This window comes from Nerophis lumbriciformis, linkage group LG02 (genome assembly GCF_033978685.3).
Source record: "Nerophis lumbriciformis linkage group LG02, RoL_Nlum_v2.1, whole genome shotgun sequence".
NCBI classification, from domain to species: Eukaryota; Metazoa; Chordata; class Actinopteri; order Syngnathiformes; family Syngnathidae; genus Nerophis; species Nerophis lumbriciformis.
In genome coordinates, this window is record NC_084549.2 from 59,969,352 (window position 1) to 59,995,597 (window position 26,246).

Genomic DNA, 26,246 nt, shown 5'->3' on the forward strand with positions numbered 1-26,246 from the left:
ATCAGGATTATTAGCAGATAAATATCAGGTTGTTTTTTTTACCTTTAATAAGATAATTTTCAAGTTTTTAATACAGTGGAACCTCAATTTAAAACCCTTCTATTTGCGAACTTTTCAGTTTACAAACTTTGAGGTCGCGCCAAGTATGTGTGCGAACCGTTTCTCTGCGTACGAACGCTTTATTAATTATTTTTGTGTCCCGCAGGCAGCCATTCTGTGCTTGCTCATATTCAAGTCATTGAGGAAGCCGGCCTAATACCACGGTACGTTTTTAATTGTGATGAGAACAGACTTTTCTGGCAAAATCTGCCAAAGCGGACTTATTTTAACATCGGAAGAGAACACGACCACTCGTTCAGCAGCACCTTTTCTAAGAGCACACACACACACACACACACACACACACACACACACACACACACACACACACACACACACACACACACACACACACACACACACACACACACACACACACACACACACACACACACACACACACACACACACACACACACACACACACACACACACACACACAGCCCCTCCCCCACCCCCTTCGTCTGCTCCTTTCTCTCCTCTCGTGAGCTGCGCCTTTGACAATGTTGATGTACTGTAAGTGGATTTCACTTTTTTAAATGTTTATCGTTGTAGCAGCATTGGTGTCAAAATTAAGGATTTTTGTGATTTCTGATCATTTGTGAGGGCACCAACAGGACTTCTGTGTATGTGCGCATATTGGCAGAGCAGCGCATATAGGACAGTTTAGCATGTCCTTGTTGTCGTTTTATATTGTTAATAAATAGATCACCTCCTAATGTTGGTTTGATATACAGTACTGTACTTTTTTTTGTTTTCAAAGTGTACAAACCTTTGCTAAAATATGGATTGTTGTCAAGGCTGGAAAACATTATTCATATTTACATTGTTTCTAATGGAGACATTTGCTCGAGTATACAAACTTTTCTATTTACGCACCTTGTTGAAGAACCAAATAAAGTCGTAAATTGAGGTTCCACTGTACTATCAAAATGGGACTGGACAATTTGTTTGCTTTATGCAAATGTTTGTTTTACAATAATGTAATAACTTATAATGTAAAGTCTGTTTACGCGAAATGATGTGTATTTTTTGTTAAGTATTATTTCCAAGTGAGAGCAAATTAAGTTTTCTTCACATTGTAGATTTATTTGAACATGAGTTTAAGTGCAAATTGTTAACATATCCAAACCGTAGAATTGAAGGTTTCCTGTGGACTGGATCATAAGTATAATAATCTGTAAGGCTTTAGCACAGTTGATTGGTAAACATATTTAAATTACAACAATTCAGACCAGTGACGTGCAGTCACTAGAGGCCGGTGAGGCGGGGCCTCACCTGCCATCATGGAAAGAAAAAAAATGTAAAAAGAAAAAAAATTAATTAAAATGTTATATGTATCCAGTGATTATACTATAAAGTTATTTTCCATTTAACTTCACCAGTTTTAGATTATTTTGATTCAAAATCGCTGAATTTTCACATTTGCCGTTCAAATACTGAGAAGAGACGGTGCGGTGATCAGCAGCCATTTGAGGCACGTCACTCAGTTGTGCCTCAACATGGATTACAGACTCGGCTAACTGCTGGCCTGCTGTGCAGTGAGACTGTATTGCTATATGAACTATATTATACATTTCCATAGTTTAGTTAGCTGAGGTATATAATGTACAGTGTATTTTGTCAACAACTGTATGTGTGTAACGTATTTCTTGTGCTAAACGATCATAAAACGGCTGCAAAAGACGCACTGGCTGAGGCTCGCACTGGCTGAGGCTTGCAGTAATCCCGCTTCCTGCACCCCCAACTAAAGCCCACACTTAAATTTTCCACGTGCAAGATTGAATCTATTTAAAAAAGTTATTTCATAAGAAGCCAAAAAGTGCAAAAACAATAATGTTCGTGTTGGAGGAGTTGTGAATGACTGCAGGGCCACAACATTAGGTACACCTGCAGACTGCAGGTGTATCTAATTCACAACTCCTCCAACACGAACATTATTGTTTTTGCACTTTTTGGCTTCTTATTAAATAACATTTGTAACCTATTTTTATGGGCTTTCCTCTTTGTGATGTTAAGTTCCTGTTATGCGCTGTTATACAGTATATGCCTTGAGCTCTTATTTTGAAGGCGCTAAGAGCGGAAGTGATGACACGGAGTGGAGCAGAGGTTTTTGAAAGAAGGTAAATAAAGTGGTCCTCGTGTAAACTGGACCCTCCGTGTTTGTTATTTTGTAGTTTCATACAGTATAAGCGACATTTATAAACCCTCGGTTACACTTTTTTAAATAGATTCAATCTTGCACGTGGAAAGTTTAAGTGAGGGCTTTAGTTGCGGCGCATGGACTTCATTTATAAGTAAAGGTAAGACCATAATAAATTTTTTTTTATTAAATGTGCTTTTTTGTGTGCTACAGTTTGTATGTGTAAAGTTAAAGTTAAGTTAAAGTAGCAATGATTGTCACACACACACTAGGTGTGGTGAAATTTGTCCTCTGCATTTGACCCATCCTCTTGCTCACCCCCTGGGATGTGATGGGAGCAGTGGCGCCGCGCCCGGTAATAATTGTTGGTGATTTAACCCCCAATTCCAACCCTTGATGCTGAGTGCCAAGCAGGGAAGAATGCTGGTATGAGCTTTTAAACATAACACGTTAACTGCTGCCAATCAAATGGTGAATAAGATACTCTTTAGGGTTCATATGTTTGTAAATCTGACTGTGATGAAGTCAGTGCCTCACCAGCCATCAACCTCACCGCACGTCACTGATTCAGACTGTTTTTTGTTTTGCAATGACAAAATATGGAGGGTTATAGCAATGTATTTTCATCTTTTGTTGGCTTTATATATTTACTAGTGTGAACCAGTCATGATATTTTAACATCCGCACAACAAAAACAATATTATCGTTAAAATTAGCCTTAACCAATTATTATTGTGTTAACATTGACAGCCCTAAATATTATAATAATAATAATGATCACAACCTACCTACACAGCACTTTTGGCACCCTTTAGTGTCTGGAATTTTAGTGGAAACAGCAAACTTCCTGTAAACAAAACACAATTATTATACAGTATAATGTAAATGGATCAAGTAGGTAAATGTTGTCCCCTTATTGAATACATGTCTAGTTCCTTACTATAATTATTCAGACAAGGTTTTTTGTGTGGTGTTTCACTTTGTTTTGACTATACTATGCAGATTTTCTGCTGGAGATGACAGTCGAAACAACCAACCAAAAATCAAATAAGTGGCATTAAAGTCAAGGCTTTTTAACCCTAGAAACGTTTTTTTTATTATCTCTATTGGACAAAAAATTTGAAAAAATTGAAAGTTTTTAAATAGTAAGATACATGTTTGTTTTTGTCGGATTTTTTTTTCCTACAGTGTTTACATTCAAAACTTACATGACACTTGTGCAAAAAATGTTACATAAGAATGACCTGTTCAGCAGTTTGTTTTATAATTTTAAAATGGAGACCTCTTAAACAGGTTGATTGTATTTCCATTATTAAAAGGCAAAACAATGTTAATCCCGTCTCGTTCTGTGAACGCAATATCGTGTATCGTCTTATGAGACGAGTGTATCGTCACAGCCCTAGTTAATAATGTACATATTTAAAGACAACGTTTTGTATTAATAATGCTATTCAGAATCAACATTTCCGTTTTTTTCCCCGTTACATTTTGCCTTTTCCACATTTTTGCAGTTTATTTTTTATCTAATTTTGTCTCTGCAATGTGCCGCAGACTAATAAAAACGAGCTATTTGGGGACACCTTGTTTTATAACTCTTCATCATGGTTGAGCATAGGACAACTCTCGTCGACTGCAGTCGTCCCTCGTTTATTGCTGTTAATTCGTTCTGGTCACGACTGTGATAAATGCATTTCCAAAAAGTAAGAATCAATTAAAAATCTAATATAGCTGGGGCACAAAAAAACTGTTTACGACCTCCTAAATAAATTTTTTTAACATAATGATAGCCCTCTAGACATTAAATACTATACTGAACAGAACTATACTGAACACTACTAATATATTTACAGTTTTAATTATTTAGCCATTTTCATGCTGAAAAATACTTCAATGGGGACCAATAAATTGTAAAATATGCGATGAAAAAAAAAAAATCTGCGATGTGGTGAAACAGCAATATTGAAAGCGTGATGTGGCGAGGGACGACTATATTTAGTTTGTTAGCTTCTTTTGTCACGAGCCAACAATGACAATTAAAGAGAGAAAGGGAGTGTTATTGCTGCTGGAACTAATCAATGAGTGCCATTTGTATTGCAAATATTGATCCAATATTAGACGTGACGGCGTACACACAGGAAATAATGCACTAACGGCCTGATTTACTAAGATCCAAATACCACGTGCTAAAAAGCGTGTGCACTGTATAAAATAACGTGCAATTGACTAAGACTGCATGTGCAATTGAAAAGTGGTGCAGACCACCTTTTTTTTTAAATAAGGATTTTCCGTGTACTATACAGGGCATCACCACGGAGACACTCATTTACTGCGCATTCATGTTATCATGATCCTACTTGTATCGTTTTGCTGTGTTTCCAAACATGCAGGAGACATCTACCACTTTTTATGGGCATTTTAGAAGCAGTCGTGCAGTGCATCTACATTGAAACTACTTTAGCTTTTTTTTTATCGTCGAAGGCGTGCTCATTGGAGAGGCTGCACTTACTCTGCTCAACATGTAAACAACGCATTTTTTTTCATACAAGACTTTTTTAATAATATACATTATATGTGAAAAAAACGAACGTCATAAAAAATTGACAAAAAAGGACTAAAACGCATCAGTTCAATTTGTTTTAATCAGCCCCTCAAGTCCTCTAGCAGCTATAAAATTATACAATTATGTTACTGAATATGTCTGATAATATTTTTTTCTGATCTTTCTGAACTCTCACAAGCAAACCTTGTGAGGGAAATACATAAAAAAAAAAAAGTGGAACAGCCTTCTCGTGTAAATCTTCAGTGCTTTCATGCTATGTCAACCTTTACCTTGGTATCATCTTGTCAGGCAGCTTGTGTGTGGGAATGGCTACTGGTAGCTTCTGCAACTGTCGAGCCTGCTCAAACAGACCCGACAGGCTGTGCGAATACAGCTGGGAGGCTTTTCCTGCAAAGCCGCCGAGAGACAAAGATAGGGAGAGACAGGCAGAGCACATGGCAAAAGTTACATTGGCTTGCAGCCGGCAAGTGGTTAGCGCCTGACAAACATCAAAACAACTCACCCGATACCGAGAGAAGGTTATTGCTCATGACGTACAACCACGTGCACCGGCGAGGGAGGAGCTGCAAAGATAAAGAACGCGTCTTGTGACGTAACCAAATAGCAACACACCGCAGAAAGGAGGAGGACAATTATAAACGCTTGTAACCATATTTGCCAACCTTGAGACCTCCGATTTCGGGAGGTGGGGGGTGGGGGGTGGGGGGCGTGGCTAAGAGGGGAGGAGTATATTTACAGCTAGAATTCACCAAGTCAAGTATTTCATATATATATATATATATATATATATATATATATATATATATATATATATATATATATATATAAGAAATACTTGACTTTCAGTGAATTCTAGCTATATATATATATATTTATTTTATTATATATATATATATATATATATATATATATATATATACATAAGTAAAAGAAATACTTGAATTTCAGTGTTCATTTATTTACACATATACACACACATAACACTCATCTACTCATTGTTGAGTTAAGGGTTGAATTGTCCATCCTTGTTCTATTCTCTGTCACTATTTTTCTAACCATGCTGAACACCCTTGCGCAGGTATCCAGAAAGGTTTCGAGTACCACCAAAAAAACTGAATCTCTGAAGACAGTATAAAAATCTGTGTTAAAGGTGTACAAATACTGTTTGCATAATAAGCATGTTATTGTTTACAAATGAGGGTTAAGAGTTCAGTACTAAAAAAAAATAAAAATAAAAATAAAAATGTGGCTTAAGTAGAGTTTTTTAATTGAGCTGCTGCATTTTTTGGTTGGGTTGTTTATTTATTTTGAGGAACTTCTACATTTCTAAAAGGGGAGGAATGTAATAGAGTGATCTATGTTTGTCTGTTGCCATCTCCTGGTGAATGTTGGCTATAGCGTACTGGGGTTACTTTTTGGTTGGCCAACGATTTACGTGGTGTTGCGCACCTGACGTCAAGTGTGTGAGTCTGTTCTGAAGTCTACAGTAAAGAGACGTACTTCATCACCTCGCCTGGTTATTGCCTCCAACTCAATATATTACAACAACATTGCTGTTTACGGCAGACGAACTGCTTTACGGTAGAATAAAACATGACTGCTGTTGTTGTGTGTTGTTGCCACGCTGGGAGGACGTTAATGAAACTGCCTAACAGAAAGAAGAAAGAAACCAAGAACTCGCCCTCGGTCATTCTACAGTTATAACGTGTGTTGTGAGAAAGCGGACGTGAATACAGGCTGTTGACACGTCACTCAGGTCCGCATGGAGCTGGAGGGGACGTGGCTTCCAGCTTCGCCTGAATTTCGGGAGATTTTCGGGAGAAAATTTGTCCCGGGAGGTTTTCGGGAAAGGTGCTGAATTTCGGGAGTCTCCCGGAAAATCCGGGAGGGTTGGCAAGTATGCTTGTAACTACAGCTTATTCATAACCTCACCTGCTCCATTGTGGTTTCATGCAGCTCGTTAAGGTTCAGTGTGTAAATTCCTTCCTCAGCTCCAAATATCAAATACTGGTCTAAAATTCACAAGAAAACACCACCCGTCAATAGCGACAAAACAACGTGAAACAAGCGCTCACGGATGCGACGCTTGCGTGTTTGTAACCTCGGGTGTCGGGGTTGATCCAGGAAGTGGCGCAATGGATCTTGAGAGGGCAGCCATTGAACACCTTGGAGAAACATGCACCCATCTGCACAAAAGAGGTGGAAAGAAGGAACAATGTCTTTAGGAACGACAGTGTCGTGACTAGTCATGTAACCATATGAAAACTTTGTATCATAGTTATCGCGGCCAAAATGGTCACGGTTATCATTATTACTGCAGTATTGTTGAATGTGCTCAAAAGTACTTACACACACACTGAAATCTTTTGACCAAGCAATTTTTTTTAGATACTAAAATAAATACACTGTTAAAAAACCCATTATTTTTCACATTTTATGTTTCTTATGCTTCACTGATTGTGTTTCAGTCTTGGTAGTTTTCTAGTGTTTTAATAGCTACTAAGCTTTTATTGGTTTATCCTACACTGTTCAGTGGTCCTTGTACTCACCGTAAAAACTCCTCCATCTCATAATATTGTTCGGTTCTAAAAGGGCACAGCTTGTAGGGTCAATGTGCACAATGGAATATCTTAGTTGCTCAGACAGTAATGTGTTTATGGAAGTTTAGATGGGTGTATGTCCTTTCTTAATGGGAAAGATGTTAATGTCTCTTGTATTCATGTTAGGATTTAAACCAGCGAGCTGGTGCCAGTCAGTCCCTAAGTTTATCAAAGTGCAGTTATCAATAAGGTTTTTTTTTTTTAAATAATTTTGATTTAAAAATTGTAATATTAACCATCAAAAGTTTGATCGTGGTTATCATTATTACTGTTTATCGTTACGTTTTGTTGCTCCTACATCAGTGAATCACACAACAGTACAATTGAACAACAAATGAACTGCAGTACGGTAATGTATTTATGGAAAGGGTTTATCATTTGCATAATTGGCCATGACACATGTGCATGTACAGTAAATGTAATGGATGCTGTCGGAGAAACCAAAAACCATGAAAGGTGAAACAAATGTGGTAATAATACTGTAAATTCTGGACTATAAGCTGCTACTTTTTCCTGCGCTTTGAACTCTGCGGCTTATGAAACGGTGCAGGTAATTTATGGATTTTTCTTCGCTGACAGCCAGAATACAAAAAGTTAAAAAAAAAGCAAGCAAATACATTGAATAGTTGTGTTATTGTTTGTGTTACGGCGCCATCTTTTGGACTAGTTCCTGTTTAGCCTGAGCGTTCAATGGGAAGTACAAGTGCTGATCCGTCTTCTAGCTGTCTATAGCGGTTCTACTCATATGGTTTCTTCATTCATCACTCCAAGCAACGTTTGTAAGTTTTACAATATGACTAAAACAATTCTTACTTACTAAACCGTCCCATGTGTGATGTCTGTAGGAGTGTTTCATGCATATTTATACATATTTGTCTATAGTAATGGAAATAAAATCTCTCTTTTAATAATTTAACATGTAACAGTGAGCTGTTAATAATTGTGCTGTCCGGTTATGTCTTGTCTTCCTAACTTTTGAGTATCATATGGAGTATATGTCCTAGGTGTGTCCAAAGTGTGTTACCGTAGTCACAAAGTAGTCTTTGCCATTAAGATGAATGTGTCTGTCTTGTCTTTTGTTGAGTCCTACAAAATGTTTATACTCTAAGTATTATATAATTTTTTTTACACACCAGCTGTTTGAGTGTAGCATCTTAATTGTAGTTTTGATTACCAAATTTGGAGGTTTAAAAAAACCGCCGTAAAATCGCTAATGCTATGTATATGGCAAATCCAATGTAAATTAGCATTGAGCTAGCACATTTAGAAAACTTTTGAGCGCGCTCTATCAGGCATGCTTGCTTTGTTAGCATGGAAAATTGTAACATAACTTTGAGGGAGTCCGCTATTAATGCGCCCGTTTTGTAATTAGCATGACCATTTATGGATGATTGTGGGGAGACATCTGGGAGGAAGTCTTCTGCACACGATTCACTGCAGGTGTGATTCATGATTCAATGAAAAGTGTACACAGGTGTGCACAGCATGGTTTTATAAATTCAGATTTTTTTTGGTGCATACATACATTCTGAGGTTTGTGCTTACTAAATATTTAATCCATGAATCTAGTGTGTATAAGGTTCTTAAATAAGCAGAGATACTGTAAATTACATTTCACCTCCTACTGTACAAGGTTGTGACAACAAGCGGCATTTGTTTGAGAGTGAAGAGGAACAGGTTGGAGGTGGGAGGAAGCCCCCGCGACCCCGAAGGGATTAAGCGGTAGAAAATGGATGGATGGATGGGAACAGGTTGCGCAAAAAGTATTTGTGGCGGGCCGCTACAAAGAAGTTCATGTAAAACACTTTAATGAAGGACAGTGTCACAACAATGAACAACCAGTGTTAGCTGTTGAAATCTGTTATAACTGAGCTTATAACTGCAAACTATTTAATGAAAGAGACACTTACATGGACTTTGGGCGTTGGTGGGAGCCCATTGCTACTTGGCTTCTAAGACAGACAGGAAAAAGGACAAATATAATACAGTATCTCCATTAATACAGTTCTATCTTTTAAACCACAGGTGTCAAACTTTTTTGAGCTTAATAAATGTATTCTATTTGTTTTGACACAATAAAAATACATGTACTGCATGCAATTGCATGTATTTTATTCAATATTATCTAATAATGTACAAAATATTATAATAGCATACATAAAAAAAAATTCTTAAAATAAAAATAAATACTCAAATATCTGCTTGACTTGTGAATGCATCTGCAATAATAATGTTGTTCATGTTAATAATGTAATGTTAATTACATTTGTCTGAATTTAGGTTAAAAGGTAGTTATAATCTGTTTAATAGTTTCATGTTTCCTACTAATGCAGCAAATATTATATTATACATTAATTAAATATCTGATTGACTAATGAATTCAAAGCAAGTTATCCATTACCGGTACATTGTAAAATTGACAATACATTTTATGCTAAAAAGACCCAAACTGGCTGCTCAGTCGACAGAATTTTACTGTTAAAAAACCACAGTATCACCCCCCCCCCCCCCATTTACAGCAAAACACCGCAAAAAAACAACAACAACAACAACCACCATCGATTATACACAAAAAAAATGGTCCCTCAGTCGCCAGAATTTTACTGTAAAAAAATGTGGTATTGTTTTTCTAACTACAGTAACACACCATAAAAACAACAACCATTGATTTTACGGAAAAAAATGGTCGCTCAGCAATAGAATTTTACCATAACCATCGATTTTACGATAAAAAACTCGTCGCTCATGTGTCAGAATTTAACCATAACCATCGATAAAAGAAAAACTGTATTATTGTTTTTCTATTTACAGTATACTACAAAAACAACAACACGATAAAAAAAACTACCCGCTGTGTCACCAGAAATGTACCATTAAAAAAACAGTGGTACCAAAAATACACAAACCAATATCTGATTTCAAAGCAAGTTATCCATTACATTGTAAAAATGACATTACATTTTAGGGTAAAAAGGTCCCAAACTGGTCTATTTGATTGCCAGAATTTTACCGTTAAAAAAAACGTTTTTCCCATTTACAGTAAAACACCGCAAAAACAACAACCATCGGTTTTACGCAAAAAAAAAGGAAGTTGGTCCCTCAGTCACCAGAATTTTACCATAACCATCGATTTTACGATAAAAAAAAAACTGGTCCCTCAGTCACCAGAATTTTACCATAACCGTAGATTTTACGATAAAAAAAAACTGGTCCCTCAGTCACCAGAATTTTACCATAACCATCGATTTTACGATAAAAAACCCCAGGTTTTTTTAGTCGCCAGAATTTTACCATAACCATCGATTTTACGATAAAAACTCTGGTCGCTCAGTTGCCAGAATTTTAACAGAACCATCAGTTTTACATTAAAAAAAAACTGGTCGCTCAGTTTCCAGAATTTTACTGTAAAGAAAACAGTGGTATTGTTTTTCTATTTACAAAATAATGCACCGTAAAAACAACAACCACCACCATATATTTTACGATAAAAAACTAACCGGTCCGTCACCAGGAATGTACGGTAAAAACAATGGTACCATTATACATTTACAGCAATTTGCTGTAAAAAAAAACTAACAAAAAACCCGCCGCCAATTTTGCGATAAAATTGTTGTGATCAAGCTGCCATACTACAGATTAAAAACATTTTTTTCTTACAGAGTACGTTCAAAAAATTATTATGATCAAATGCATAGGCAATTATGTAATAATATCCTATTATCCATTTAGTACACACTGTTACAAGCGACCCTGTGAGGGCAGCCATAACTGCCATGTGGCCCTCAGTGAAAGAGAGTTTGACACCTCTGCTTTAGATGATTAAGTCACCTTTGATGCACTTGGTGGTGTGAGACGTGTGCTTCCTCTTACCGGAACGTCCTTCTTGTCTTTCCGTGTGGGCACATTAGGGGGCATGGTGGACTGTCTGTCGGCGGGACTGTCGCGGTCGCCGTTGTGCGAGGCGTTCACGCCGTTCCCTGCGGGACGACAAGGCACTCAAGCTCAGTTCGGACGACGGTGCGAGCGGACATGTTGAGAGAGACACGACACAGAGGAGAGCGGTCGTTGACTACAAGGAGAACGAGACGGACGGTGGGAGGGAGGGAAGAAGGGAGCAGGCTAGTTGAATAAAAACAAAGCATTTCTAGTTGATTAAATGTGGTATTAAGGAATATTAAAGACCGCTAAGTCCATTTAGTTCTCTCCTCTTCCTTCTTCTTGGTTGGAAGCTAAGGGTCACAGGTCATGTTAAATGATTGACAGCACTTAGCAGCCAATCAAGAGCTTAACAATTAGTGCAAAGACAAATAGCCGACGGACAAAAAGAACTACAAACATGAAGACATTACCAGCATTAATATTAATGGGCTCATGGAACAGATAAATCCAGAGGAGAGGGGCGGGGCAAAAGGATCTGAGGTTGCTACTAAGAGGCTGCTCTTACTCTCTTCCTCATCCTCTTTTTCCTGCTCCTCTTTCACCTCCTTCAGCACCTCCCACGCCTCCTCCAGCTCCTCCTCAGTGTGAGGCGTGTGGAGCCACTCCCAGAAATGCCTAAAGCTTCCGTCGTCCTCCGGGGCCGAATTTTCCGCGTCTGCGCACGCCGCGGTCTCGTTACCTAGGCTGCAGCGGCGGTGGGGCGGCAACCTCGGGGGCGGTGGCCGCGGGGGCACGTTGGAGGCGGGCTTGGCGGGGCTGGGCGTCTGAGGGGCCGGGCAGCGCTTGATGGTGCTGCCGCCATCGTCCTCGCTGTGCGATTGGCTGTCGTCCTGTTTGGGCTGCGGCGAGCTAATGGACTTGGGCTAAGGAAGGGGGCGGGACAAATAGGAAGGAAAGGAAGGGGAAAAAACTTGATGTACAAGCAGGTTGAATTCTGATTTATTTGGATGCCAAAACTACTTTTCTCATAGGAATATAATCTGTTCCAGGGTCAAACTGTCTGCAGCATAACACGGTTTAAACTGAATTCTGTGCAACTGTAGCATTATCTGCAGTATCTTTCCATCCACCCATCCATACAATCCACAGTATCCACCCATCATATCTATAGTATCTATCCATTCATCCATCCATCTATCATATCTACCGTATCTATCCATCCACCCATTCATCTATTCATTATATCTACAGTATCTATCATCCACCCATCCATCATATCTACAGTATCTATCTATCCATCCATCCTATCTACAGAGTCCATCTACCCATCCATCCATCCATCATATCAACAGTATCTACCTATCCATCCATCTAGCTATTCATTGTCCATCCATCCATATGTATAGTATCCATCCATCCAGCCATCCATCATATCTACAGTATCTATCCATCTTGTATCCATAATATCTACAGTATCTATTCATCTATCCATCCATCCATTGTCCATTGTATCTACAGCAGGGGTGTCCAAACTTTTTGACTTGGGGACTGCATTGGGCTAAAAAAATTTGGTCTAGGGTCAACAGTTGACTGCATGTAAAGTAACAATTTTACATACATACATACATACATACATACATACATACATACATACATACACAGTGTGTATATATATATATATATATATATATATATATATATATATATATATATATATATATAAAAACACAGTATATATATATATATTTTTTTTTTATATATATATATATATACTATATATACATACATACATACACACATTAATATAACCATTAAAGATATATAATTAATATAACTGGATATTAAGAGTATGTGAACCTTTGACTTCTACCTTGTTTACTTCCTTAAAATTGTGTAATCAATCAGAAATATCAAGCAGCTAAAATGCACCAAACATGAATAAGTGTAGAGAGTGTTTTGCATTTTTCTGATCATGCTTTGGAATGGATGTACATAGGTGTAATTTTTTAAATGTTTTCTTTTTATGGTCAACGGGCGTTGTTTTTTTTTATAACATACAAAAACATCTGTGACTATGTCTGTTAAAATAATGTGCTGGTAGGATTTTTTTTTTCTTTTGCACCATGACTAAGGAAAGTTGTTTGCATTGGATCATATAAATAAATGCTGCGCATTCAGTGCATAAAAAAAAAAAAATTTACCAGGAAAAAGTAATGTTGTCCACTAGACGGTGAGAAAATAACAGCATCAAAAATGTTAAGACTTTTAACATGAATGCAATCTCCGTGCGGACAAGATTCCTTATTAAAACTCATGACGTCTTGCAGGCCAATTTGAAGACGTCAGCGGCCCGCACTTGGCCTGCGGGCCGTAGTTTGGACACCCCTGATCTACAGTATCCATCCATCATATTTATAGTATCAACAGTATCTATTCATCCATCCAGTCATTGTCCATCCATCCATATCTACAGTATCTATCCATCTAACCTGGTATCTATTTATCCATCTTATCTAAAGCATCTTTCAATCTATCCAACCATACATTAATCGTACAGTATCTATCCATCCATCCATATTTACAGTATCTATCCATCTAACCATTCATCCATCTTATCTACAGTATCTTTCAATCTATTCAACCATCCATCTATCATACAGTATCTATCCATCCATTCATTCATTGTCTATCCATCATATCTACAGTATCTGTCCATCCATTCATTCTAGCTACAGTATCTACCCATCATATTTACAGTATCTATCCATCCGACAATATCTATCCATCTAATCATGTAACTATCCATCCAGCCATCTTATCTACACTAGCCATCCATCCATTTGTCCATCGATCATCACCTTTTAATGTCGCTTTTCACTGCACTAATGCATGATTAAATAAAATGTCACTAAAATGTCACTACATCCTTAAATATTGTATCTTATGCAAGTGTAAAACCACTGAAAACAGTAACATGTGACACTCCTACCTTAGGTGGAAGTGGGGGCGGGACCTTCGGCCTCAGGATAGTGTTCATCTTACTACAAATTGAGAAAACAGAAGGACTTTGCATGACAGAACACTCAAGAAATATGAATACACATGTTAAAAAAGGACATCACTGTGGCTTTCACTTGCCATTTTAGTGACCTGAAGACACCTGGTTGTGTATTGTAATAATACAAGGTCAAATTAAGTACTTATTTTAATCAATGCACTTTAGAAAAAAATCGTCTGTCAACAAAATGACAAGAACAACCACATGTGCTGGTCTACAAACTACCAAGCAAGCTGGTGGTAAGTCTCTGAGAACAACATTTTATCACAGAACATTTTGTGTGCAGAGTAGGGTTGGGCGATAAAACATTATCAATATTTATTGTAATAGAAACGTTATCAATAAAAAAATGCCTTCGATAAAATGTTCTGGTTTTTTGTCTTAGTCGTCGGCGGAAGAAAGCGGAAGTTGCAAAGCAAGGTCAGTTGCATTAACAAAGGCACTCACTCTCTGGTCACGAGCAACGCAGGAAGTAATTAGTGGGAGTGACATGCTAACTGCCAATCAGGTAACAGTATCAACTATCACGTTTGGATGCTCCATCTTGTTGTCTGGCTGTTGATTCTTTAGTGAGAAGAGAAAGTAAAAATAAGTGCTGCGGAGAGCGAATAAATTGTAGCTAAAACAGGAAAATTCACTGACAGTATGGCAGTTTTGGGGATTTTTTCAAACGGACCGTAGTCAGACCTATGTGGTCTGTAAATGATGCAAGGCGCTCGTCCCCGCCAAGACCGGTAATACCACACCACCTTAGTCGTGCTTACCTTTTAGAGCACAACTGTAACTTCCTGACACTAATACTGCAGAAAACAGTTCTTCTCAGGTTTCTCTATGTTTACTTTTTCACACTTTGCACTATTTTGTTACAATTTATTAAGCATTTCTTTCACATTCCTTATTTTTGCAACTTCATTTTCAGAGCTTATTGTTAAGTGTTTAATGTGATTTTACAATTGTGTTTACATTTATTGTATGAGTGTTTTCCATGCTTGTGTTGACATTTCCTTTCCACCCTGATATCTCCTTCTCCATGAGAGACAGGCCCCTTCTTTGGCTACTTTTAAAAGCATTCTGAAAACCCATTTTTACTCACTGGCTTTTAAGCCAGCATGAGACTTTGAACTGTTTTGAACTGCCTTTTATCTGACTGATTGCTGTTGAGATAATTTTTTCATGATATTTTTTATATATTTTACCTCGGTTTTAAATGACATGTTTAGGAGGTCTTATACCTGTACTTTTCTGCTTTTTATATGTTTACTGGTTTGTGGTGCCGAGCCCTTTGTTTTTCAACTTTGGTTGGTTTTGAAGGGCTTTATAAATAAAGGTTGGGATGGTATATCTGAGGGGATTCTAAAATAAAATGGTAACATTTGATATATTTTTTCCTGGTCCTTACTTTTGATAGGTAATAAAAAAATTTAAAAAATTCCTTATTCATTATTATATAAAACGCTTATATCGTGATAGAGTTTTCTGCCATATCGCCCAGCCCAAGTGCAGAGTCGATAGTTCGGAGTCAATTCTGGTAGGGACCCAATTGTGACCATCAGCATGATAATTGCAGAGATTTGACACCATTTTGCCTCCTATAAATGAAAATGTAGACCATGCAAAATGGGAAAGCAGATGAATAATGAACAGAAAACAGAAAAGCCACAATTTTGGACAATTTGGAGAGTAAACTCAGCCGCTCATCTGAATTTTGACGTAAATGATAAATTCAAATAACATTAAAAAAAATAACTACTACAATAAAATAAAAATAAAAATAAAAAGTCTCCAATGAAGTGAGATTATCCATACTATGCTTTAGGTGGGTTAAGTTGAGCAAATCAAGCGCTCCTTTTCTCCTATGCGGGTAATGAAGCGTTCCCTAAGCTCTCTGTAAACAAACACGGTGTCGATTGAGTGGGACTTCAATGTTTCAGAGAAAGACTTTCAGCATTCTATTTACTCCAAATGTTCTACAAAGACCACGAGAAGGAAAACAACATCACGCTTCAACACATCCAACCTTATCCCTTAAACGCCGGCGTCGCTACGACTGTGTTTTGAAGGCCTGGGGTTTGTTCCTGTGACCGCGGCGTTTGAAAAGTGACAACTTGAGGGCTAAAGCGATCTGTGGTTTCATCATGGCCCAACCTTTCACCAGGTATTTAATAATTCCCGCACTTAGCAGCAATGAAAACCTGTCACTGTGTGTACATGTCTGTGTGAGAGACGACAGGGGGGGTCTCGTATTAATAAGGCTCTATCGCTGGTTGTATACGTGTGTATACTTACTTTACCGCTTGTTCGTGTTAGTTTAACATTTCCCTTCAATTTGATATCAAATATATTCAGATAAATATTTTGAATCTTATCCAAAAAAGAGACAATCTTATTAATCTCTTATGTAACTTACTTACCTATTCATTCATGAGTACTTTATTGATTATTTATTGAAATAGTTTATGTTAAAAATTGAGCACAGGAAGTGAACAAATGTGTTAGAAATTACTATGAAATGGAAAGGTAAGAGTATTATATCAGCTCTGCTTCATTCAACTCCTTTTCGTACTTGTTATAATGAGAAACTGGAAATATGTACCATAATGTAACTGTGTGCAGGTTTGAAATAAACTAAACCAAAACAATATGGTCCGATACATGGTCAATAATTTTGTAACATAACTACCTTTATTTATTTAAATAGTTTATGTTAAAAATTGAGCACAGGAAGTGAACAAATGTGTTAGAAATTACTATGAAATGGAAAGGTAAAAGTATTATATCAGCTCTGCTTCATTCAACTCCTTTTCGGACTTGTTATAATTAGACACTGGAAATTTGTACCATAATGTAACTGTGTGCAGGTTTGAAATAAACTAAACCAAAACAATATGGTCCGATACATGGTCAATAATTTTGTAACATAACTACCTTTACCATCGATAGCAATACGGGCTATTGTCGGGACAAATCTACGGGTGCCATTTGTCAAACCCATCTTTTGAGTCATTCTTACCTACGGATGTGCACAAACTACACTTACATTTACATTTACAAAATAATAGATCACGAGACGGAGTAGATTATTTGTATCGGCTTGAAAAAAGACAAATTGTGCATCCGTAAAGATAGGCCTAAAGTCTGTGAATGTTGTGTTAGTATGTTTCCCTCTGCATGCCACAAAATGGTAATTATATTCTGCATACCAGTAATATACACAACTTAGTAATGTAACAATATGAACATTGCATATCACGGTTAGTGTCAGCAAAATTGTCACGGTTATTATTATCACGGTATTGTTGAATGTGCTCAAAAGTACTCATACACACTTTAAACCGTGTTTTATAAAAAAATTCAATTATAAATAGCCGCACAATATACTTTCTTGGCAGAACTAAATATGTTTTATAATTGGCTACTTCAGGGTCATAGTATTTTTTTTTTGAGTGTTTAAAGAGGACCTAATAAGCAAAACCAACTTTTCCTACCTATTGGTACCTGTTTTTGTGTATTTAGGATCTGCATAAGTCCCGAAATGGTGAAATCAAACCATGGAGGGAAGGTGGAGATATTTATAAAACAATCTTGCCTTCATTGATACTTCCTCCAAATTTGTCGCATTTTGTGACATTTTCCTCAATTGTGACATCAGTGGATATCTCCATATATGGTAGAACTTATCACTTTACCATTTACAAGTGCTTTGCGCAAGTCCGCCATTGTAGTCCGGGCTGTAGTGAATTAGCAAATTTTTCTCTATCCTCTTGTCGTGGGGATACTGGCTCGTACATGCATATGCATGCTGCGCTGTTGCCAATTCTGATATAAAGTATCGGACAGTTCTAACTTATATCTGTCAAAGACTCCATTTGGAAGCACTAAAAACTACAACATGGATGAAGGGGAGAAGGCGCAGTGGAAGTGGAGACACGTAAATAAGACCGCCCACAAAACAGTGCATGCTGAAGAGACGGCCAGAAAGCAGCTTGAAGATGGTCTGTAAAACAATCTATGCAATATTTTAACCAAAGAACCACCATTACATGTTATGTAGACATCAAGGAAGTGTTTTAAATGTAGAAAAACAATCATAATATGACCCTTTTAAATAGGTTTATCTTATTCCGTTTTAATTTGTAAAAGTTTTTTTTTAATGATAAAGAAAAAACGTGCATTGGGTGCATCACATCCGGCTTATGTGGCGTCACACAAATTCACTTCCTGTTGTATCACTTCAGGTACTGATTGATCACTGTTTAAAAGAGCACAGCCTCTCGGTCTAATGTGCACAATTTAATATCTTAGTTGCTCCGACAATAATGTGTTTATGCATGTTTAGATTGGGGTATGTCGTTTTGTCAATGGAGCTAGATGTTAACGTTTCTTGTTTTCATGTTAGTATTTAAGCTAGCTAGCATTAGTTTGCTATTAATGAGCAGTGTCCCTGAGTTTGTCAGTGTTATCCATCACGGTTTGATAATCGTTTTAATTTAAAACAGTAACACTAACCATGGGAAGTTTGACCGTTTATCGTTGTACCGTTTATCGTTACATCCCTACATGCGACCATATGTTGGGTTTTATCCAGCTTGGTAAACAAAAGCAAAGAACATTAGACCTGTGCTTTTCTACAGTGGAATGTCAATGCACACTTTTACGCAGGCAAAGAACACAGCACACAGCAAAACACGTAAAAACAAAGAAATGCACACAGATGGCAGGAGGGGGTACAAAGCAGCATTCTAACAATGATCACTTGTCTATGCACTGAAGCTGCGCTCTGACCTTAAAGTGGAACTGCTCTTTTTGGGGGAATTTTGCCTATGATTTGCAATCCCTAAGCAAAACATGAACAGATATGTTTTCTTTTCTATGCATTTTAACTCTTAAATAAAACATCTCCATCATTTTAGTTACACACTGTAAGTATATACGCATGTAATGTAGTAACAGGCAAATTAATAAGATCTAATATTTATGTATTTTGTTCATTTTAAGCATACAGCGGCATATTAATTTCACAGACGTGTCACAACGTTCACTTTTTCCTTCCACATCAACAACTATTATTACTAATCATGGCAGATTTAGTGAGAGACTACTTTGGGACAAATTATTATCCAGAACCTTATATTTTTGAGCCTGAATATAAGGATGATGAGCTACAACCTTTAGAAACCGGGTGCTAAGGCAACAGCGCCTCCTTGCCACACCCGCTGGATTAAAGATGTTCTGTATTTTCTCAAACTGGAGGAAATGAGGCTGACATTGAACGGTGGTTCTGTGAACTTTCAGGAATTATGGTGTGGTTTCCTAAAATATGTAAAAGACTGATTTCAAGTATAACTTTGATTGAAAAGTCATTGAAAGGTGTTGGGGCCATTCAGGGGTGCAGTTATCGGTGGCTTTATGTCAATATTTGCCTGTACTTATTTGACTGATGCATATTTTGTTTTCCAATTTAATATTTTTATTTTTATTTTATATATAATTTTTGTGGGTTACTTTGTTTGGGGGAGAAAAAATATTTTAATTGTATTTCTGGACTGTATATGTCAAATATCCAATAAACAAATGTAAAAAAAACAAACAAACAGATCCAGCTTAAGTGAAATCCTATGCATTATTTAGCAGTATTGCTAAATGCTGAACAAGAAGCACAAACTACCAACATGATAAAATGCTCACTTACTGTACAATGTCTGCTCTCACTAGGATCCCGACTGATAGGATATTCTTATATTCCCGTTTAGATGAAGTAATCATTCCTCACGAAGGACTAAAAATAAAGTTGTCGCACATCTGCGTCTTTCCGTGTTGCACTCCATCTCCGGGTGTAAATTGGATGTCGCAGATGAACAACTTCTCAGCTTATGGCTACAACCTTCTACTATCCAGGTGAGAGGCATGATTTATTATCCAAAAAAACTTTGACCAACTAAGAGGCGATCATGACGCAGTAGCTCAGTAGGTCAATATGTCAACACTGTAGCTGCACAAGCTAGTTAACTCTCTGTGATCACAGCACGGCTAAAAAATGGTGCACTTGCGTTAGCGCTTATAATAACAATATTGTTAATATCCTGGTCACAAGACCTAAATAGAGTGTTGTTGCCGGTTTTTGGATGGTTATTTAGAGGCAGAATGGATTACTCTCTTTATCTGCATTGCTAGCCACCTAGAACGAGCCAATTATTGTGTGAATGCTCCAAAGCATTCACACTTATGCAATTCTACACTAAAATGATTCTATTTATTATTATTAGTATTCCTGCTTAATCTTAGTCTTCTGTAGCATTTTTGATGCCTTACTCCTTCCACATTTTTTATCCAATTTTAACCATTCCAACTTTAGCTAATTTTGTACGCTTAAACCTAACAATCACAGATTTTGTTACTTGGCACCATGTCAGATGTATGCCAGCATTTTAGCTAATGGGATATATTTGGAGCAAAAATGTATAGATTGTTACTTTGTAGCCTTTTGGGGTGTGCTAACTCTTCCAACAGTTAGAATTTCAAGATTCATATTACATTTTAGTACAGCTACAGCTCTTCACCTCACCCCTCAAACTATTTAACCATGAAACAATTTCAACTTTCAACCCATTTTTACATTCCACTGGAATTTTAGTTTAGCGTTAGATCTTCAACATTCTAACCATTTCTACATTCAAACCATATCAACATTCAAACCATTTCTATATTCAAAAAGCACTTTGAGTTCAGCGTCAGCTCCTCAACATGAAAACCATTTCTACATTCAAACTATTCTTACATTCATTCTACATTTCATTAGCATTCCAGTTTAGCTTTAGCATTGGAGCATTCACACACAATTTCTACAGAAATTGCTTCATTTAGTTACAAGTTAAAATGCAATTTAAAAAAATACATGTGTTCTTGTCTCTCATAAGGATTGTGAATGATAGGCAAATGTCCAAAAAAAAGCGCAGTTCCCCTTTAAAATGCAATTTAGAGCTTAGCATGAAACTTTTTAGTATGCTATCCGCGGCTGAGATTAGTGCCTTTTTAATGCAAACTAGCCGCTGAAAAAGCTGCAAAATTACAGGCAAATATTATGGTTATGGTTATTGTTAGAAGTAGTAAAAGTGCACTGCTAAGTTGTGACTACGTGGAGGCGCAGGATGACAAGATGCACACAAACACTAGGGGGCGGAGGGGTATATGCGGCGTGATGGTGCGGCGTGCTGCACGGAGATGCATGGATGAAACTGTGGAGCATCAACAGGAAGCCCTTCCCTCCACACCTCGCTGTCTGGATGAGGGGGCGAGAGGGAGAAGGCCTCCGGTTCTACGACTGCAGGGGAACTTACTGAGTGTGAGTTTCATCATCATCTGCACCATCATCATCCTCATCCTCATCATCCCCTAAGTGTGCCACGTGGCCCCTGGGAGCGGAGGTGGAGACAGGGGGGGTATTGAAAAAGAGGAAGGGGAGAAAGGAAGGGTTGGAGGTGGGAAGGATGCAGGCAAAGGTGATAAGAGGAGGAGGAGGAAGATGGGAAAGGGGTGGGGGAGAGCTGTGTGAAGCTTTGTCCACAAAAACGGCTAAGCCTCCAACTAATCCACACTTAAAAAGCGGATATGAAAGCTTAATCAAAACATGTAGCTACACAATGCATTGTAAAACTTCCACAATGGACCATTTGACACACCTCAACACCAAAACTGACCTCCAGAGTTAATGCGCAAGAAGCTATTCAATACAACAAATTAAAAGCACGCAGATTGAGAGTGATCAATTCGTTAACAAGGCACGAGTTGCACCAGATTTCTGCATAGACGGTAGAGCAGGATTTCAGACACGATATGCAGGAAAAGGGAATAATAATTGCTGGACGCCCACCACCGCTTTGAATAAAAGCTACAAAGGTGTGTGCAAGCCATGCCCTGCAGGAAGCTGCTATTACTGCGCCATCTTCCACTTGATGACATTAAAAGCGTGACGCAAGCCAGCAGACGGGGGAGTTAAAAACATTTTTTAAAATTCCCAGCAGATTCCCAAAAAAACGCTGACAGCTGCAACAGCGTGGAGTCGTTAGTGGTGCGTGATCGTGCCCGATTAGTCGCAAGTTAACGATGATTGGCTGATGGGTGGCCGGGGGGTTAGAGCGCCGGCCAAAAAAAATTAAAAAGGTGCCGAATCAGCATGTGGAGTGGACTCACCTCTGCTGCAGCTCCTCCTCCACGGACTTGAGAAGGCTTCTGCCGGACAAACAATTTGAGAGGGCATTATAAGAAATTTGAAAAATCAATTTATTCATGTACTTTTTTACATGCAATTACATAATAATTAGGGATGCACAATAGTTGTTTGAGCCGTATATCTTCCTGCTTCTCAGGACTGGTAACTTATTTAGATCTATTTTATATATTTATTATTCAAAAATAACTAGTGTGTGCAGCAGGCGTCTTCTTTGGCTATCATAACACAGTCGTAGCCATGCTGGCATTTTAGGTGGCTGATAGGGTTTGATGTGTTGACTCTTGATGTTTACCTCCATGGTAAAACGGTTGCAGAACATTTGCTATAAATAGAAGACAGGTGGTACAAAATAAATGGATGGATGGATTGTAATCACGATTAATTACACGATTATTCATTAATTTGAAAACATGAGTATTTATTGTCGCACCAAAACTCAAAATACAAATATCGTTTAAAAAAAAAAAGAATATAAATTAGTAACAAATAAACCACAACAAGTAAAATAATAATAATAGCAATAACAATACATTTAAATAACAATAGCAATATAAAAAAATATTACATTCCGTTCTTCCGTTTTTCTTTTATCTCCGTTTTTCACCTTTTACCGGTACACTTTTTATCACCATAGAGTGTGTCCTTTTTGTGTAAAATAACATATGTTAATTAACTGCAAAAATCCTCACATTTATTGGTGGAATAAATCTTTTGAAAATGTTGACCAGTATTTTAGGTCAAAGCATGATAATTATGTAAATGCATCAATCCATCCATCCATCTTCTTCCGCTTATCCGAGGTCAGGTCGCGGGGGCAGCAGCCTAAGCAGGGAAGCCCAGACTTCCCTCTCCCCAGCCACTTCGTCCAGCTCCTCCCGGGGGATCCCGAGGCGTTCCCAGGCCAGCCGGGAGACATAGTCTTCCCAACGTGTCCTGGGTCTTCCTCGTGGCCTCCTACCGGTCGGACATGCCCTAAACACCTCCTTAGGGAGGCGCTCGGGTGGCATCCTGACCAGATGCCCGAACCACCTCATCTGGCTCCTCTCGATGTGGAGGAGCAGCGGCTTTACTTTGAGCTCCCCCCGGATGACAGAGCTTCTCACCCTATCTCTAAGGGAGAGCCCCGCCACCCGGCGGAGGAAACTCATTTCGGCCGCTTGTACCCGTGATCTTGTCCTTTCGGTCATAACCCAAAGCTCATGACCATAGGTGAGGATGGGAACGTAGATCGACCGGTAAATTGAGAGCTTTGCCTTCCGGCTCAGCTCCTTCTTCACCACAACGGATCGATACATCGTCCGCATTACTGAAGACGCCGCACCGATCCGCCTGTCGATCTCACGATCCACTCTTCCCTCACTTGTGAACAAGACTCCGAGGTACTTGAACTCCTCCACTTGGGGCAAGATCTCCTCCCCAACCCGGAGATGGCACTCCACCCTTTTCCGGGCGAGAACCATGGACTCGGACTTGGAGGTGCTGATTCTCATCCCAGTCGCTTCACACTCAGCTGCGAACCGATCCAGTGAGAGCTGAAGATCCTGGCCAGATGAAGCCATCAGGACCAAATCATCTACAAAAAGCAGAGACCTAATCCTGCAGCCACCAAACCGGATCCCCTCAACGCCTTGACTGCGCCTAGAAATTCTGTCCATAAAAGTTATGAACAGAATCGGTGACAAAGGGCAGCCTTGGCGGAGTCCAACCCTCACCGGAAACGTGTCCGACTTACTGCCGGCAATGCGAACCAAGCTCTGACACTGATCATACAGGGAGCGGACCGCCACAATCAGACAGTCCGAAACCCCATACTCTCTGAGCACTCCCCACAGGACACGGTCGAATGCCTTCTCCAAGTCCACAAAGCACATGTAGACTGGTTGGGCAAACTCCCATGCACCCTCAAGGACCCTGCCGAGAGTATAGAGCTGGTCCACAGTTCCACGACCAGGACGAAAACCACACTGTTCCTCCTGAATCCGAGGTTCGACTATCCGGCGTAGCCTCCTCTCCAGTACACCTGAATAGACCTTACCGGGAAGGCTGAGGAGTGTGATCCCACGATAGTTAGAACACACCCTCCGGTTCCCCTTTTTAAAGAGAGGAACCACCACCCCGGTCTGCCAATCCAGAGGTACTGCCCCCGATGTCCACGCGATGCTGCAGAGTCTTGTCAACCAAGACAGCCCTACAGCATCCAGAGCCTTAAGGAACTCCGGGCGGATCTCATCCACCCCCGGGGCCTTGCCACCGAGGAGCTTTTTAACTACCTCAGCAACCTCAGCCCCAGAAATAGGAGAGCCCACCACAGATTCCCCAGGCACTGCTTCCTCATAGGAAGACATGTTGGTGGGATTGAGGAGGTCTTCGAAGTATTCCCTCCACCGATCCACAACTTCCGCAGTCGAGGTCAGCAGAACACCATCCGCACCATACACGGTGTTGGTAGTGCACTGCTTCCCCTTCCTGAGGCGGCGGATGGTGGTCCAGAATCGCTTCGAAGCCGTCCGGAAGTCGTTTTCCATGGCTTCCCCGAACTCCTCCCATGTCCGAGTTTTTGCCTCCGCGACTGCTGAAGCCGCACACCGCTTGGCCTGTCGGTACCTGTCCGCTGCCTCAGGAGTCCCATGAGCCAAAAGAACCCGATAGGACTCCTTCTTCAGCTTGACGGCATCCCTCACCGCCGGTGTCCACCAACGGGTTCTAGGATTACCGCCACGACAGGCACCAACTACCTTGCGGCCACAGCTCCAATCAGCCGCCTCGACAATAGAGGTGCGGAACATGGTCCACTCGGACTCAATGTCCAGCACCTCCCTCGTGACATGTTCAAAGTTCTTCCGGAGGTGGGAATTGAAACTCTCTCTGACAGGAGACTCTGCCAGACGTTCCCAGCAAACCCTCACAATGCGTTTGGGCCTGCCAGGTCTGTCCGGCATCCTCCCCCACCATCGCAGCCAACTCACCACCAGGTGGTGATCGGTAGAAAGCTCCGCCCCTCTCTTTACCCGAGTGTCCAAAACATGAGGCCGCAAATCCGATGACACAACTACAAAGTCGATCATAGAACTGCGGCCTAGGGTGTCCTGGTGCCAAGTGCACATATGGACACCCTTATGCTTGAACATGGTGTTCGTTATGGACAATCCGTGACGGGCACAAAAGTCCAATAACAAAACACCACTTGGGTTCAGATCCGGGCGGCCATTCTTCCCAATCACGCCTCTCCAGGTTTCACTGTCGTTGCCAATATGAGCGTTGAAGTCCCCCAGTAAAACGAGGGAATCACCCGGGGGAGCACTCTCAAGTACTCCCTCGAGTGAATCCAAAAAGGGTGGGTACTCTGAGCTGCTGTTTGGCGCGTAAGCGCAAACAACAGTCAGGACCCGTCCCCCCACCCGAAGGCGGAGGGAAGCTACCCTCTCGTCCACCGGGTTGAACTCCAACATGCAGGCTCTGAGCCGGGGGGCAACAAGAATTGCCACCCCAGCCTGTCGCCTCTCACTGCTGGCAACGCCAGAGTGGAAGAGAGTCCAGCCCCTCTTGAGAGAACTGGTTCCAGAGCCCTTGCTGTGCGTCGAGGTGAGTCCGACTATATCCAACCGGAACTTCTCTACCTCGCGCACTAGCTCAGGCTCCTTACCCCCCAGCGAGGTGACGTTCCACATCCCAAGAGCTAG

At 39.6% G+C, this 26,246-nt stretch overlaps 1 protein-coding gene across 6 annotated transcripts in view; it reads right to left on the reverse strand.

Annotated features, from left to right (window-relative positions):
* The window catches only part of LOC133609839 (mitogen-activated protein kinase kinase kinase kinase 3-like), a 114,618-nt gene that overhangs the window by 16,673 nt on the left and 71,699 nt on the right, over nt 1-26,246 (reverse strand). For 2 of the 6 annotated variants that reach the window (XM_061965885.1, XM_061965875.1), the window contains 11 exons: nt 22,527-22,565; nt 21,674-21,748; nt 14,271-14,322; nt 12,021-12,204; nt 11,273-11,379; nt 9,313-9,354; nt 6,904-6,988; nt 6,735-6,814; nt 5,305-5,365; nt 5,072-5,189; nt 3,031-3,089 (listed from right to left, as the gene is read on the reverse strand). In XM_061965885.1, the coding sequence (XP_061821869.1) occupies nt 3,031-3,089; nt 5,072-5,189; nt 5,305-5,365; nt 6,735-6,814; nt 6,904-6,988; nt 9,313-9,354; nt 11,273-11,379; nt 12,021-12,204; nt 14,271-14,322; nt 21,674-21,748; nt 22,527-22,565 (902 nt within the window). Of the gene's footprint in view, nt 1-3,030; nt 3,090-5,071; nt 5,190-5,304; nt 5,366-6,734; nt 6,815-6,903; nt 6,989-9,312; nt 9,355-11,272; nt 11,380-11,846; nt 12,205-14,270; nt 14,323-21,673; nt 21,749-22,526; nt 22,566-26,246 lie in introns of all 6 variants that reach the window. The other 4 variants (XM_061965849.1, XM_061965838.1, XM_061965865.1 and 1 more) reach the window with 2 other exon arrangements.